This window comes from Callithrix jacchus, chromosome 21, assembly GCF_049354715.1.
Source record: "Callithrix jacchus isolate 240 chromosome 21, calJac240_pri, whole genome shotgun sequence".
Classification (NCBI taxonomy): domain Eukaryota; kingdom Metazoa; phylum Chordata; class Mammalia; order Primates; family Cebidae; genus Callithrix; species Callithrix jacchus.
The window spans coordinates 37,829,116-37,845,400 of record NC_133522.1 but is presented as its reverse complement, the minus strand read 5'-3'; the positions used below and the strand labels follow the sequence as shown (position 1 = coordinate 37,845,400).

At 38.2% G+C, this 16,285-nt stretch overlaps 1 protein-coding gene across 7 annotated transcripts in view; it reads left to right on the top strand.

Moving 5' to 3' along the window:
* The window catches only part of SCAF4 (SR-related CTD associated factor 4), a 62,430-nt gene that overhangs the window by 34,202 nt on the left and 11,943 nt on the right, over window positions 1–16,285 (top strand). For 2 of the 7 annotated variants that reach the window (XM_035283127.3, XM_078358820.1), the window contains 12 exons: window positions 1,202–1,380; window positions 1,720–1,828; window positions 3,108–3,275; window positions 3,758–3,831; window positions 4,884–5,074; window positions 6,225–6,325; window positions 7,027–7,140; window positions 7,985–8,141; window positions 10,431–10,588; window positions 12,676–12,841; window positions 12,929–13,015; window positions 13,173–13,364. In XM_035283127.3, the coding sequence (XP_035139018.1) occupies window positions 1,202–1,380; window positions 1,720–1,828; window positions 3,108–3,275; window positions 3,758–3,831; window positions 4,884–5,074; window positions 6,225–6,325; window positions 7,027–7,140; window positions 7,985–8,141; window positions 10,431–10,588; window positions 12,676–12,841; window positions 12,929–13,015; window positions 13,173–13,364 (1,696 nt within the window). Of the gene's footprint in view, window positions 1–1,201; window positions 1,381–1,719; window positions 1,829–3,107; window positions 3,276–3,757; window positions 3,844–4,883; window positions 5,075–6,224; window positions 6,326–7,026; window positions 7,141–7,984; window positions 8,142–10,430; window positions 10,589–12,675; window positions 12,842–12,928; window positions 13,016–13,172; window positions 13,365–16,285 lie in introns of all 7 variants that reach the window. The other 5 variants (XM_002761363.6, XM_078358821.1, XM_002761361.6 and 2 more) reach the window with 3 other exon arrangements.

The window sequence follows — 16,285 nt, the reverse complement described above, 5'->3', positions numbered from 1 at the left end:
CAGAGATTGAGGGCTTTGAAGTCAAAAAGATAAGTGTCCTCCTTGTGATTCTACCATTCACTGACTGTACAATCTTGATCATGTTTCTTAATCACCTGAGACTTTGTTTCCTTGTCTATAAAAAAGAAGAAATTATATCTACATTGCAGTGTTCTTGTGATGATAAAGTCTATATAATCTGATACTCATTAGTAGGTATTCAATGCATTACCTTTTTTCCTGAATAAATCTTACTTAAAATTGTTCTTCTAGGTAGGTGATCTCATTAAGTCTCCTGAGTTTGTTTTTAAAAGAAAGTTTCTGATAAGCTGTAAAGTGAGATAGAAGTGAGTGAGTGAACTACTTAGTAAACTGCTATTGACTTTGTGTCCCTGTCCTATGCCATTTTTTTTCTTTTTTTTTTTTTTTTTTTTTTTTTGAGACGGAGTTTCGCTCTTGTTACCCAGGCTGGAGTGCAATGGCGCAATCTCGGCTCACCGCAACCTCCGCCTCCTGGGTTCAGGCAATTCTCTTGCCTCAGCCTCCCGAGTAGCTGGGATTACAGGCACGCACCACCGTGCCCAGCTAATTTTTTGTATTTTTAGTAGAGACGGGGTTTCACCATGTTGACCAGGATGGTCCCGATCTGCTGACCTCGTGATCCACCCGCCTCGGCCTCCCAAAGTGCTGGGATTACAGGCTTGAGCCACCGCGCCCGGCCTTTTTTTCTTTTTTTAATGTTAGTATATTCTGGAGCAAGCAGTATATGGACACTTTTCTATATGCATTTATGGTGATTGGATAAGACAGTCTTTTTGTACATTTTATGCTGACTGAAAATGTATGCCCATTTGCACAGTGTTCCGAACATTTTTAGTCTAGACCACTAAAAAAAGGTCTATTTTAGAAAATAGACCTTTTTAGAAAAATGTGTATGCTGCTAAATTGCTTGTGAAATATATGATAGAAAATAGAAAGAAAGCACTGTACTTACAATTGGGGAAGGAAAACAGAGTAATAACATTGTGTGTTTTTCAAACTGGCATCTGTGTAGAAACTGTTCATATCTACAAACTAAGGTCCTTAGGCGCATGTGGGAAAATAAGATTATGCTTAACAATGTGGGTTTCTAGATAGTGGTAAACATCCTTAGTTTTTATAACTTTTTTGTGCAGTGAATCAGTCTAAATTTTAAAATGGAATATTGATATAACTTTTCCAGAAGTTGCTTGATAGATTTGACTATGATGATGAGCCAGAAGCTGTGGAAGAATCAAAGAAAGAGGATACCACTGCCGTCACCACGACAGCACCTGCTGCTGCTGTGCCCCCTGCTCCTAGCGCCACCGTGCCTGCTGCTGCTGCACCCACTGCTGCCTCTCCGCCTCCACAGGCACCATTGTTAGTTTTTTTTTTTTCTCAGCAGATAGAAAATTGGCAATAGTTGTAAAGGCATAATCTAAGTGACATTTAGCAGTGGCAATTTTCAATGAAGTTGTTTTGTAAAATTTGTGGAATTAGTTTTCTCTTAAATGATACGGGGATCCTCTAAGATTTAAATTTAAAAATGGCTTTTCTGTTGGGGATAATACTAAGTTTATAAATTTAAAATATAGATAGATACATGGTTCAGTAACATGTTGACTAATGGCTTGTGAACAACACTCTTTCTGTAGTTTAAGTGTGACTGAGAAGCTTGTGCTTTTGAATGGGTAAAAAAGATTTTCCACCTTTTTTTAGTGGCTTTCCTGGAGATGGCATGCAGCAGCCAGCATATACACAGCATCAAAATATGGATCAGTTTCAGCCACGAATGATGGGAATACAACAGGATCCAATGCACCATCAGGTACAAGCATTTTTCTTATGGTTGAAAAAAAGATGTATTTATTAGAGCATGTGGTTTGCACTCCACAGACCACTATGCAGCTCTGTGATTGGCTGAGTCGTACTATAGCTCTGATAAAAGCTGTTGAACATGTAACTGTTTTGAGTTGCTTTTTTCTGTAATTAAAACAAGGATGGTAAAATCGCATGCTTATATTTTAATAATAGGCCTTTTAGTTAAAGTAATTTAGAAATTACAGTTCTGTTTGAGGAAACCGACTTATTTAGTTATACAGCCTTTTCCCCTGGAAGGGCCTTTCTTCTCTATTTTGTGTAGTTAGATACTTCAGAGGGCTCTGAGCTCTGAACATTGAGTAATATAGTTTGAAATGTGGAATAAAAGGAGCATACATAGCACACTGGAGAGTTGCAGGAAGCTAGTAGAGATTTGTTCAGTTTCAGTAAATTATCTCATTGAGTGTTTCTTAAACTTGGCTGTGCATCCAAATTATGGGGATGGGGTAGGAAGCATTTTTGTTATTTCAGGTGTTTAACAATTACTGAAAGTTCATAAATAATTTAGAAGGAATACTGATAGCATTGTATTTGTAGTTTTGTTTTTTTTTTTTAAGATGGGGTTTCACCATGAAGGCCAGGCTGGTCTTGAACTCCTGACCGCAGGTGATCCACCCACCTCGGCCTCCCAAATGCTAGGATTACAGGCATGAGCCACCGTGCCTGGCCTTTATTTGTAGTTTTATTTGCATTTAAATTGTACGAGCAGAAATATGTTAGATTGTAGTTTACTCATTATTACGATTCTTTATTTGAAACTCTAAAAGTTGGGTATGTTAGTTGAAATTCCCCCATGGTAATTTTTTTTAAAAGTAAACCTAGAAATCATTGCTTCTAGAAAGCCAGTTTTCCTCCCAAAAGGCTTAAAATACCTGTCTTTAAAGCTGAAAGGAGACCATTTGCAATAGAGTACTACTTCCGACTTGAAGTTCAGTTTATCACATTGCTTTCTTACGTAAATGAAAGTATTTCTTTAAATATTTAAAAACTAAACCTGTGTATTCAAAATTTTAAAATCAGTTACAGGATTTTTAACTATATACTTAGTATGTAATAATCCTTGCATGAAAATTGTACATAAGGAAATTGTTAAACATTGTTGAATATCATGATAACTTTTCCTTGATTAAAGTTTATTGAAGATATTTTAGTTTTATATAATAACTAAGGGGTTTCCAAATTATTTTGGTAGCTATTAACTCATATAGTTTGTTTAAAAATGAAAGGTTCCACTTCCTCCTAATGGACAAATGCCAGGATTTGGACTTCTTCCCACACCTCCATTTCCTCCCATGGCCCAGCCTGTGATTCCTCCAACTCCACCAGTGCAGCAGCCTTTCCAACCTTCTTTTCAGGCACAGAATGAACCACTTACACAGAAGCCACATCAGCAGGTAAAATTTTATTCTCAGATAGTTGTACATTTTTGTTGCCTTGACTTATATGCATATTTCTGCTTATTTGCTTGCTGTCTTCATATTTGACTATATAAAGACCTGGATACATGGTAAACTCTCTCAGTGCTCCAAGTGTTTAATCTGGAAAGTAGACATAAAACTACCAACTTCCATAGGATTCTGTGAGGTTTGAGATAGAGTGTTAAAGGCTTATTAAAATGGTATGTAATTTAAGCACAGTAACTTTGCCAGAAGTAGAGAAGTATTTTTTTTAGTCTTTTAAACAATATAAAAGTGTTTTTTTGTTTTTCTTTTTTCTTCCAGTAATGGCTAGTTGTTATTGAACTAATTTGGTCCCAAGCAACCAAAAGAGAATTGCTTAGGGGCAGGAGAATTTTAATGTAGCATTTGTTAGATTGTGTCCTCTTGTCTTTAGAATTTTTGTATTTCTCATTTTATGATGGTTTTTGTTTTTTAAGGAAATGGAAGTAGAACAACCTTGTATTCAAGAGGTTAAGCGACATATGTCTGATAACAGAAAGTCAAGATCTAGGTCAGCATCCAGGTAATCTATAGAAAATGTTTTTTCCAACCCTGTATGTCTTAGGAGACATAGAAATTAAAATTAGATTGGGTTATTTTCAGATATTCAGAATGTTAATAAAATAACAGTTGGTATGTTTATATTTGTACATGTGTGTAGAAGGGGGACAGAAGTATTGACTTTAAAAAAAATCTACCTTGTTTATCTTATATTTTTCCTTATATATGAGTTGCTCAGATGTAATGGAACTTTGAAAATATAATTCTATACCTTAGGTGTACAGTATGTCATATTAGAACTCTATTATCAAGGTTCTATTGCAACTTAATTAGCCAGCAAAAGTGGAAGATCACAGTAACGCTATAATCAGAATGTTCTAAATTGCTGCAGAAAATACTTTACTAAGAAGGTGGATAACAGTAGTAGCAATGGCCAGGTGTGGTGGTGCATGCCTGTAGTCCCAGCTACTCTGGAGGCTGAGGTGGGAGGATCACTTGAGCCCAGGAGTTCTGGGCTGTAGTGCGCTATGCCGATCAAGTGTCCACACTAAGTTTGGCATCAATGTAGTGACCTTCCGGGATCGGGGGACCACCAGGTTGCCTAAGGAGAGGTGAACCAGCCCAGGTCAGAAACGGAGCAGGTCAAAACCCCTGTGCTGATCAGTAATGGGATTGCACCTGTGAATAGCCACTGCACTCCAACCTAGGCAACATAGTGAGACTCTTGTCAATTTAAAAAAAAAAAAAAAAAAAAGTAAAAATAATATATCCCAACCATGAAAATTAGCTACTTAAATTACAAGAATGTAATTTTATATAGTACCAGAGGCACTGAAGATGACAGATACTTTCATTATATAGGCTGTTTATTTTATTTAAATAATGTGCATGATTTCTAATTTGGGACATACTAAAATCTGTAAAAGGAATTCCCAGCTATTGCATTCTTATGTAATCCAAACATTAAATTACCTAGTTGTATTTTTTTTTAATTAGTATGTGCTTATATTTTCTGCTTTTTGTCTATATGCTATCCATTCTCCCTTCTCTTGAAAACATAAGGTCACCAAAAAGGAGGCGATCTAGATCTGGTTCTAGATCTCGAAGGTCTCGTCATCGACGTTCTCGGTCTCGGTCCAGGGATAGACGCCGACATTCTCCCCGATCTCGATCCCAAGAAAGACGGGATCGAGAAAAAGAGAGAGAACGTCGACAAAAAGGCCTCCCTCAAGTCAAACCAGAAACTGCAAGTGGTAACTCAATCTTTATATTCAAACTTCCTGCACTATTTTTTCTTGTCTTGGGTTTAAAGTGTTTCATAACTGCTAGCAAAAATATAAAAGAAATATTACCTCTGTGTTTTTTATTTGAAATATTGCTTTATTTTGTCTTAGTTGTTTATGCATTGATATTCCCTTAGATTTGCTTTTTTACCTTAAACCAGCTGTAAAGCAGCAGTAAGGAGTGAACCAAACATTTACAGAATATATTCACTTGCATTATTTTCTGAGTCTCATCAAATGTCTTCAGTATACATTGAGTAAGGTACGCTAGACATGTATGTATTTGATATAAATCAGTAAGTATTAAGATGATTAAAATTACCAGACTCGGTGTCTCACGCTTGTAATTCCGGCACTTTGGGAGGCCAAGGTGGGCAGATCACCTGAGGTCAGGAGTTCGAGACCAGCCTGACCAACAAGGAGAAACCTCATCTCTACTAAAAATACAAAATTGGCTGGGCATGGTGGCGCATGCCTGTAATCCCAGCTACCCAGGAGGCTAAGGCGGGAGAATCACTTAAAACCAGGACACAGAGGTTGCAGTGAGCCGAGATCACGTCATTGCACTCCAGCCTGGGCAACAAGAGTGAAATGCCATCTCAAAAAAAAGATGATTAAGATTTTAATTCATAATATGACTAGGACATATGTAAGGTTTCTGATTCTGTAAGGCTTATTACCTAGGACACAACATTAAAAAAGAAAATCACGAACACGCAAGAGTGGAGAAAGGACAGTTACATGTAGTGAACAAAGCGCTCAACTGGTTGGTAATCAATAGACTTGAGCTCCAGTCCTAATTCTGCTGTTCATTGGCAGGGTAATGTGGGCAAGTTATTACTTCCCTGGCTCCAGCTTTTGTACATGAAGTCTTTAGATCCATCTACAAAAAAGCTAGTTTTTTCCAACTTTTATGTATACCTTTCACTATCCCAGTTCTCTTTTTAGAAGTACTAATGCAGTTTTCTAGAATTTTAAAAATGTATGTCAGATTTTCTATTTAAACTTGTGGTGTTGTAATATAGTTCATGGATATTTTGTGTAATTTTTTTAATTTTTAGCTATAGTGCTGTTCACTATCAAATGTGAATCTCTTTATGATTGCAATTTTAATTTTAAGTTTGCAGTACTACACTCTGGGTGGGGCAACTGGACAAAAGAACTACTCAGCAGGATGTTGCCAGTCTCTTGGAAGAGTTTGGTCCAATTGAATCAATTAATGTGAGTGTTTATTCATTATTTAAGTGTGATGGACAGATGTGATTAATGTCATTTTATGAAATGAAGGACTTGAGACCTAAGTTACAATTTGCCCAGGTTTATAGATGTGACTAGAGTTTAGGTGTTCTGAGTCCACATTTAGAATTCCCTGTGTTTAACATTTCTTGGATAACCAAGTTTAATTTCAAACATTTCTAGGTAGGCTGGGCGCGGTGGCTCACGCCTGTAATCCCAGCACTTTGGGAGGCCAAGGCGGGTGTATCACGAGGTCAAGAGATCGAGACCATCCTGGTCAACACGGTGAAACCCCGTCTTTACTAAAAATACAAAAATTAGCGGTGCATGGTGGCGCGCACCTGTAGTCCCAGCTACTCAGGAGGCTGAGGCAGGAGAATTGCTTGAACCCAGGAGGCAGAGGTTGCTGTGAGCTGAGATTGCTCTACTGCACTCCAGCCTGGGTAACAAGAGCGAAACTCTGTCTCAAAAAAAATTAAACAAAACAAAAAACATTTCTAGGTAAGTCTTTACATAACAAAGCTTGGAGGACTCAATTGAGACCAAACTTGAATTGCCATCATAGAAGTGAATTTAACCTTACATTATAGAGCATGGGATTGGGGGTGGGATTCTTGGAACTGGTTACTTAGTATTATATCTTGTTGCCCTTAATTCTGTTACCATCTTACAATGTTTTGGAGCAGATGATTCCTCCCAGGGGTTGTGCCTATATTGTTATGGTTCATAGGCAGGATGCCTATCGTGCCCTGCAGAAGCTGAGCCGAGGAAACTATAAAGTGAACCAGAAATCCATAAAGGTACAGTCTTACATGTTATAATTCATTTTTTAAAAATAGGCAGAGGAAGAAGGGGGCAAAATAATATGTGGCCTTTAAAAACTAATTTGGATCTTAAATATGACTTTTGACACTAAGGCATTTCATGTGCATCTTTATTTTATTTTACTTTATTTTATTTTATTTTAAGAGAATGTCTCCTAAAAGAACTCCAGTGTTTTAACATAAAATTGTAAATGTTACATGCATGGTAGAATTTTGGTTTGGTTTTGTTTCAAATGTAGATGGGTTCATCAAGGTAAATTAATGCTTTAAATATGTTGTCCTTTAGCAGTATGTTTTGTCCTATACAAAAAATTTGGATGCCATATTTTTAAAATTTGCCATCTTAGAATTAAGGGTATTTTTTCCCTAAGAAGCTAAAGTCATTGTTTCCTCTGTGTATTGACACCCCATTCTGCCATTGGATTGCAGTGCAAAAGGATTTTATCTGATGTTAAGTAATTACAAGGCACTCCTAGACTTGGAAACGTAGTCCACAGTATGCTGCTATGCTATTCAGTGAACTTCAGCCTTTCCCTGATAAACTTTTTCCTTTTTTCTAAGTTTTATGTTGGCTGGGTTGGGTGAGCGTTGGTAAGGAGCAAATGCCAGTGACGTTTCCATTCTAGGACAAAGTGAGAATTAAAGGTAACCAGTTTCTTAGTGAGAATAAGGTTTTAAATGAGATCCAAGCCTGGCTGGTCCAGATTGCTCCCTTGCTGCCAAAGTCAGAATGGATAGAATGATAGAGAATAGTATTTTCAAGACTTATGACCTTGTTTTTCCTTCTTTTCTTTTTATATTTTCACTACTGGTGAAATAGATTGCCTGGGCCTTAAACAAAGGAATAAAGGCAGATTATAAGCAGTATTGGGATGTCGAACTTGGTGTTACTTATATTCCATGGGACAAAGTCAAGCCTGAGGAACTGGAGAGTTTTTGTGAAGGAGGAATGTTGGACAGTGACACACTTAACCCAGGTAAAGCAGTATTTCATTTCTCTTACAGTTCACTTGTTTGCTTGGTGGTACACGTGAGAAATCCAGCGTTCTGTTCCTTGCATTAGGATGTGATTTTTGAGATTCTTTTAGTATCTATCCTGTGTCAGTCTGTCCATTATAAACTGAGGATTAAATAGTGAATGAGACAAAAGAGATGCAAACACAAATGAAATACTTACTGATTATGGGGTTTAAGAATTACAGAATTAAGTAGAACTTTTCCTGTGAAACTTAACAGATCATGTAGCTCTTAACTGAGCATCTTTGGTATTAGGTTTATTTTTTGAGATGGAGTCTCGTTCTGTCGCCCAGGCTGGAGTGCAGTGACACAGTCTTGATTCACTGCAACTTTCGCCTCCCAGGTTCAAGTTGTTCTTCTGCCTCAGTTTCCCAAATAGCTGGGACTACAGGTGCGTGACACCATGCCTGGCTAATTTTTGCATTTTTAGTAGAGATGGGTTTTCACCCTGTTGGCCAGGTTGGTCTGGAACTCCTTACCTCAGATGGTCCACCCACCTTGGCCTCCCAAAGAGTTGGGATTACAGGTGTGAGCCACTGCACCCAGCCTGGTATTGTGTTTTAATCCAAGGTAATAATAATTACCTTGGATAGTTTTAGATGTCCAGAGAAGCAATCTAAAGTAAACATGTAAGACAAGGAATTGCAGTTATTTGTGGGCGTAAATATTTAAAATGCCATATTGACAGATTCCAGTGGGGAAAATGGCAGAATGCATGGGCATGACCTGGAGATTGCTAGACAGGAACAAGAAGGAGCATAGAATGGCATGGCAACACAGAAAGAAATTTTTTTATCCTGAGATGAAGTCTTGCTCTGTCACACAGGCTGGAGTGCAGTGGCATGATCTCGGCTCACTGAAGCCTCTGTCTCCGTGGTTCCAGCAGTTCTCCTGTCTCAGCCTTCCTCGGGAGTAGCCGGGACTACAGGCATGCACCACCATGCTCAGTGGTATTTTTTAGTAGAGATGGGTTTCACCATGTTGGCCAGGCTGTTCGTGAGCTTCTGACCTCAGGTGATCCACCCCCCACCTCAGCCTTCCAAAGTGCTGGGATTATAGGTGTGAGCCATTGTGGCCAGCCTCAGAACTGTTAAAGGAAGCTTCAAGGCTGGGCGTGGTGACTCACACCTGTAATTCCAGCACTTTGAGGGAGGTTCAGGCAAGCAGGTGACGAGATCAGGAGATGAGACCAGCCTGACCAACATGGTGAAAATCCAAAAAAAATAGCTGGATATGGTGGTGCCTCTAATCCCAGCTGCTCAGGAGGCTGAGGCAGGAGAATCGCTGGAACCCAGGAGATGGAGGTTGCAGTGAGTCAAGATTGCATGACAGCACTCTATCCTGGAAGACAGAGCAAAACTCCATCTCAAAAAATAAAAATAAAATAAAGGAAGCTTCAAGCAGTAGTGAGATTTGAGAGCCAAAAAGAGGTGAAACAGTGCTGTACTGTTCCCACATCCCACTCCCTCCATTAATGCACAAAACCTTCACCTAAGGATAGAGCTAGACTTGTATTCAGGCAATCAGGTATTGAAGGCCAACTATGTGCCAGATATCTGGGAGGCTCTGGACGAGGGTAAAAAGATTAAGATGGTGTCATCATGGAGCTCATGGTCCAGTGGAGAATGTATTGAAAGGGTAAGTAATATTGGAGGATCTCTGATGGAGCCAGGGCCCCAGAGGACAGAGCAGAAAGATGGTTTTCTGTTTATCAGTTGACTAGAAGATAAGTAGAAATCGGTGGAAGGTTTAAGTTATTCTTTAATATTGAAAATTTGTTAAGGAAATATCGGATGTTTCATTATCCTTTATTTTTAATACTTCAAACAGTATATTCTTGTAGTTAAGTACGTGGACTCTAGAACAAAATGTGTCTGAGTTGAATCCATCTCTGCATTTACTAAGAATGTGATCTTGGACAAGCAAGCAGTCTTCACTTTCCTCATTTGTAAAATGGGATTACAGAACTAAATAAGCTATTTGAGAACTAAATAAGCTAGTTATAGAGAACTATATAGTTTTGAGAACTAAGTAAGCTAGTGTAGAGTACTTGTGACAGCACCTGGCACACAGCAAGGATTTTTTTGCATGTTTGTATTGTTATTAATTGAAATGATTGTTTCTAAAATTAGCCTAGGAATTTCTTTAATAATTGGGCTGGTTTTCTATAATCAACATTTTTCCTTTCTAGATTTAAAGTTATAAACTGAAAATGGTAAACTCTTGTTAAATTTTTTTCACTCTCACAGATTGGAAAGGAATTCCTAAGAAGCCTGAAAATGAAGTTGCTCAAAATGGAGGTGCTGAAACCTCACACACAGAACCAGTATCACCCATACCTAAACCATTACCCGTGCCTGTCCCTCCTATTCCTGTTCCTGCACCTATAACAGTGCCACCTCCACAGGTGAGAATATTGGGACATTAAACTTTTCCCTTTCTAAATCTTACTGTAGATATACATCTGGATTCATAGTTAAAAAAAAACCATGAGTACATATATGTGCATATTCGTTTTCATGTTTTGTGAGATTTAAAGTTTATATTCTTTATATAATTTTTTTTCTTTTTTTTTCTTTTGGAGACAGAGTAACTCTGTTACCCAAGCTGGAGTGTAGTAGCTTGATCTTGGCTCACTGCAACGTCCGCTTCCGAGGTTCAAACGGCTCTCTTGGTCTCAGCCACCTGAGCAGCTGGGATTACTGGCATGTGCCACCATACCTGGCTAGTTTTTGTATTTTTAGTAGAGACAGGTTTTCACCACGCTGGCCAGGCTGGTCTCAAAACTGCTGACTTCAAGTTATCTGCCTGCCTTGGCCTCCCAAAATGCTGGGATTACAGGCATGAGCCACCATACTTGGCTCATAAATGTTTATAGAACCAAAATAAATTTATATTGTCATATCTATCTATCCAGGTTACCCAGTATCAAGTTGCATAGATTCTGCCTACTTTTTTTTTTCTGAGTCTTCACTCTTCAGAGATTTTATGTTCTGAAGGAACTTGCGTATGTGCCCAATAAGCTGCTGCTTTGAGGGAAAGGGATTTTCTTAATCTTTACCTTGGTGCTATCATGAAATTTGTAAATCGATTGAAAACTATAATTAATCCTGTTTAACATGCAGTTATGTTCTTATTATAAAATCTTTGCTGTATAGTCAGCCAACCTATTACTTGAAAGAATAGATTCTGGTAGAACTGGGTTTACTTCTCCGCTCTATTGTTTATCCTCAGCAGCATGTAACCTAACCTCTAAGCTCCAATTTTCTATTTGTAAATGTGCAAATTCCCTTCCCTGGCTTTGGCAGTCCTCATGTGTTAGAGTTGTTTTGAGAGTTAAATGAGATAATATATGTTAAGTACTCAGCATGCTTTTGTTACATCATAAGAGTTGAAAAATCCTTTGAAAATTATAAGAATTTGATCCATAGTTCTATGTATGACCTACTAGATTTTTGTTTCAATACCTTTCTTCCTCAGTTTTTCACATTAAATCTGAATCAGATAAGTCTAAGCTATCACAAAAGTGAATTAACTCTTCATCTTCTCACGGTGAAGGGAAAACTATATGCTTTGGTACATTCTTAGCTGTGATTTAAAAGGACACCCCTAATTGGCACTTATTCAGTTGACCTTCTAGATATGCCCTTCCAGTGCAGGTTCTAAACAAACGATGTGTGTCAGCACTCGTTTACAGAAACCTGCCTAATCTGTTAAAATAGTGGTCCCCAGCCTTTTCGGCACCAGGGACCAGTTTATTGGAAGGCAGTTTTTCCATGGACTGGAGTGGATGATGGTTTCGGGATGAAGCTAGTCCACATCAGATCATCAGACATTAGTTAGATTCTCATAAGAAGTACACAAGCTAGATCCCTCACATGTGCATTTCACAATTAGAGTTCATGCCCCTATGAGAATCTGATGCTGCTATTGATCTATCTTTAAAAAAAAAAAAACACAATAGCTAACATTTTTTGGGTGTTTATTATGTGCCAGGCACCAGCACTTAGTATGTATTAACTCATTTAATCAGCGTAATTATGTGTGATTGGCACGTTCCCATTTTAGAGAGTTTAAATAGCTTGCTCAAGGCCACACAGCTAACTAAAGCGGGTAGGAGAGGCAGGCAGTTTGTCTCCAGGACCTGTGAGCTTAGCCATTGTAAATTGCCAAGTAGCCTGGCTTAGAGTTGTATTACCCAAAGTTGCTTGATTGGAGCATGGACCATTTAAAAATGTATGATGTCAGAACACCAGTAAACACTGATCAAATGTAGTATGAATTTGCTGTCATAAAGTGGAGAGCACAGCTTTGATTTCTATCAGTTCGTATGAGTAGAAGTTAACTACCACCTGATTTAATGAATTTGCTGGTCTACCAAGCCCAGATTAAGAAACATCTGTTTTTTCAACAGTATGCTCTTGTATCTGTGCTTACTGTATGGATGAGAGGGTGTCTAGATAGGTGGTTTCATTTTTTTATCTTTCTTTCTAGGTCCCACCACATCAACCAGGTCCACCTGTAGTTGGTGCTCTCCAGCCACCTGCTTTCACACCTCCTCTGGGAATTCCACCTCCAGGCTTTGGTCCTGGTGTTCCTCCTCCCCCTCCTCCTCCACCATTTTTGCGCCCAGGATTCAACCCAATGCATTTACCACCAGGTACACCAAATTGTCTGAGAACATACTTACTTTAGAGCCTGCAATGAAGTGATCGAACATAAGTTGACATTATTTCTCTTATTTTAGGTTTTCTTCCTCCTGGACCCCCACCTCCTATAACTCCACCGGTATCCATTCCTCCTCCTCACACTCCACCAATAAGCATCCCAAACTGTAAGCATGGTTTTTTCTTTGTGTTTGCTTATAATCTTGGAGCTGGGTATAGGAGGGAGAGTCAACCGGTAATAGGGTCTATAGTATGGCAGAAGAATGTTGACCGGGAGATAATTAATTATTCAGCTTCACATGTTGATATAATTATATTCCTTAGCTACTATCGCTGGTATAAATGAAGACACTACAAAAGACTTATCTATTGGAAATCCCATTCCAACAGTGGTGTCTGGGGCTAGAGGAAACGCCGAGTCTGGTGACAGTGTGAAAATGTATGGCTCTGCCGTGCCACCTGCTGCACCCACGAATCTGCCCACCCCTCCTGTAACCCAGCCTGTTTCACTTCTTGGTAAGTTATTTTTTTTTATTACTAATTTTCCTTCCCTACCCCCCATCCACAAGTTAGGTTTTTTAAAAAAAACAATGTTAATTTTGGGAAAATGATCTCTAAGACTGGTTTTTTTTTTTTTTTTGGTTGTTTTTTTGTTTTTGTTTTTGAGGAAGATATTCCTGTTTAAAGTCAAATATGTGTACTTGGTCTTTACCAAGAGATAATCTCAAAGATGAAATCATGTTTGTCTGACTTGAATAAAAGTTTGGATCTTCACATCCTTATTTGGTATAGAAAAATGAAGAAAATAATCTCTGTGCAAAGGAATTGGTACAGAGTTCGTAATTCACTTAACCTCCGTTTCTTCCCAGCTTTTAAAGGGACATTTCTTTAACAGCGTAGGTTTTTCTCTATCTGGACCAATTTTTATCCATCTGAAACCCATGGACTTTGGTAGCATTCTTTGTGGGCTCATCTTTGATACACTGCAATAAAATGGCTTTGTTTTCTCAGTAATGGTTGCAGTCTGAGATGCTGCTTTTCCACTCACTGTCAGTTTACTTGGCTGGAGTTTATCTGTTTTATTTTTTACCCATAACGTGAATACTGTGATCAAGGGCAATGTGACTTAGATCTTTTACATCTTTAAGCGGGCTTACTCTTGGCTGGGCGTGGAGGCTCTGCCCTGTAATTCCAGCACTTTGGGAGGCCGAGGTGGGTGAATCACGAGGTCAGGAGTTTGAGACCAACCTGACCAACGTAGTGAAACCCAGTCTCCACTAAATTAAAAAAAAAAAAGACAAAAATTAGCTGGGCGTGGTGGCGTGCGCCTATATCCCAGCTACTCAGGAGGCCGAGGCAGGAGAATCGCTTGACCCTGGGAGGTGAGGTTGCAGTGGGCCGAGATTGTGCCACTTCACTCCAGCCTGGGCGACAGAGCAAGACTCTGTCTCAAATAAAAAATTAAAAAAAAAAAAAAAAAAAAAAAGGGAGTGGGGGCTCTCTCTTGCTTGCTTAAGTTATGAATAAATACATCTTATGCTCGTTATAGTAGACCATCTTTTAAATTAACAAATTATTATATTTGAAGTGGTATTGCCAAATATAATTAACACTTGAATCTCCTAATTAGAAGTTAATACCTTGAGAGTATTGCAGTGTTCTAGTCCTGTGAGCCCATAGTATTTTTCAAAGATATATGTACATGCCTGTTTGCTTTCATAATCTGAGTTGTTTTAGGAAAGAATCCATTGATTACCTTTGAGATGTAGGACAGTGAAACATTGGTTTGTAATGGAGGACTTTTACTTTTCACCCATACTATTTAGTACTGTTGAAATTTTTTTTTTTGCATGTACTATATTTATAATAAAAATCAATTTGTTTTTAAATGGCATACTGTATTTTGCCCTCCCCTAGACTAAGTTTAGGCTGAAAATAGCCTTGATTTTATTTCTCTTACTACAGAGATTAGGTAATGGTAAAAGAGGATTTGGAATTAAAATTTATTACAAGTGATAAAGGAACATAGTTACCATAATGATGGAAAATCATTTGTTTAATAATAAGGAAGTTGCTTAAGAGCTTCTCCCTGCCCATGGAAATCATATCATACAAGGAATATTGGACTAGGAACCAGGGAACATCTTTGGATCTGTTTTGTTATGCTTTTTTTCCCCCCATGTTAACATGATTGCACAGGAATTATAGAATCTGTGGATGGTTTTCTGATCTACTCCTTCTCTTCACATCCCACATGGGCGCGCGCGCACACACACACACACACACACACACCATTGATTATGCATCTTAGTCTCAGGTCCATGGATATTAGACTACCTGAAACTATTTACAAAATGGCTGAATTTGTGCTTTTTACTGGGCTTAACAAACTTATGAATGAAAAGATCTCATGATCTCCAGGAGTTTAATGACCACCGCTTTCAAACAACCCTGAAGAGTAGTAAGTAGCCTGCCTATGATTTAACGTTTAAGTCTTGAAGACCTGACCTGTTACTTCTTATCACTAGTGGACATGTAAGATTTAACCTCTGCATCCAACATGTGAAACCAAACACAGATAAGAGGTTGGTGAGCTTGGAGATACATAGTAAGCTAGGCATAGAAATGTAATTAAATTCTGAATCACTTGTAGCATTTATCATCACCTGACATATCTGTTTCTGTGTCCATCTTCCTCCCACTAGATGGACCCATGAGAAGGGAACATTTGTTACATGAGTGGGTGGTTTTCAATGCAGGACTGTTCATATTTTACCTCTGATGATTATCTTCGTTCATAACTTATAAAACAATTTAAAAATTGAAGGCTATTCTAAATCCATAAGAAAAATGAAAACAGTTTTGTTAAAATAACCACTTTTAACTAAAATACAGTAGTTTAGTTCCAGTCATGAGAAAGAATGCCTTCCATGTGCCTTTAGTCAGCAGTCTTGAAAAGAATATCACATGAATTTTGACCTTATAGAGGTATGAGTTATATTAAATGTGTATGCAGATTAAGAAGGATTCATCCAAGACTAACCAGTTTTAACATTTTGATAAAAGAATGTGGCAACCACACTGCAGCATTGCGGTACTAAAGGATCAGTAATAGAATGCCAGAACTAAGGTGCTTTGATATTTCCTCTTAGTGCTCTAATGTTTTCTTTTAAGATAATAAAGGAAAGTGTTAATGCTGACCAGAAAACTGTAAGCCTAGAAATTGATACTAAACTTCACTTTCCTTATCTGTAAAGGGGGATAAAAATGACAGACACAACAGGGTGTCACAATGATGTAATGGGCTAACATACATAAAACACTTGCTATGGGGCCTGCTGCAGGGCAGGCACTTACTGAATGGTGGATGCTTATATTACACATAAGAAATGTCATAGATGATATTCATGACAGCTAGAGAAGAATATCTTTTGCAA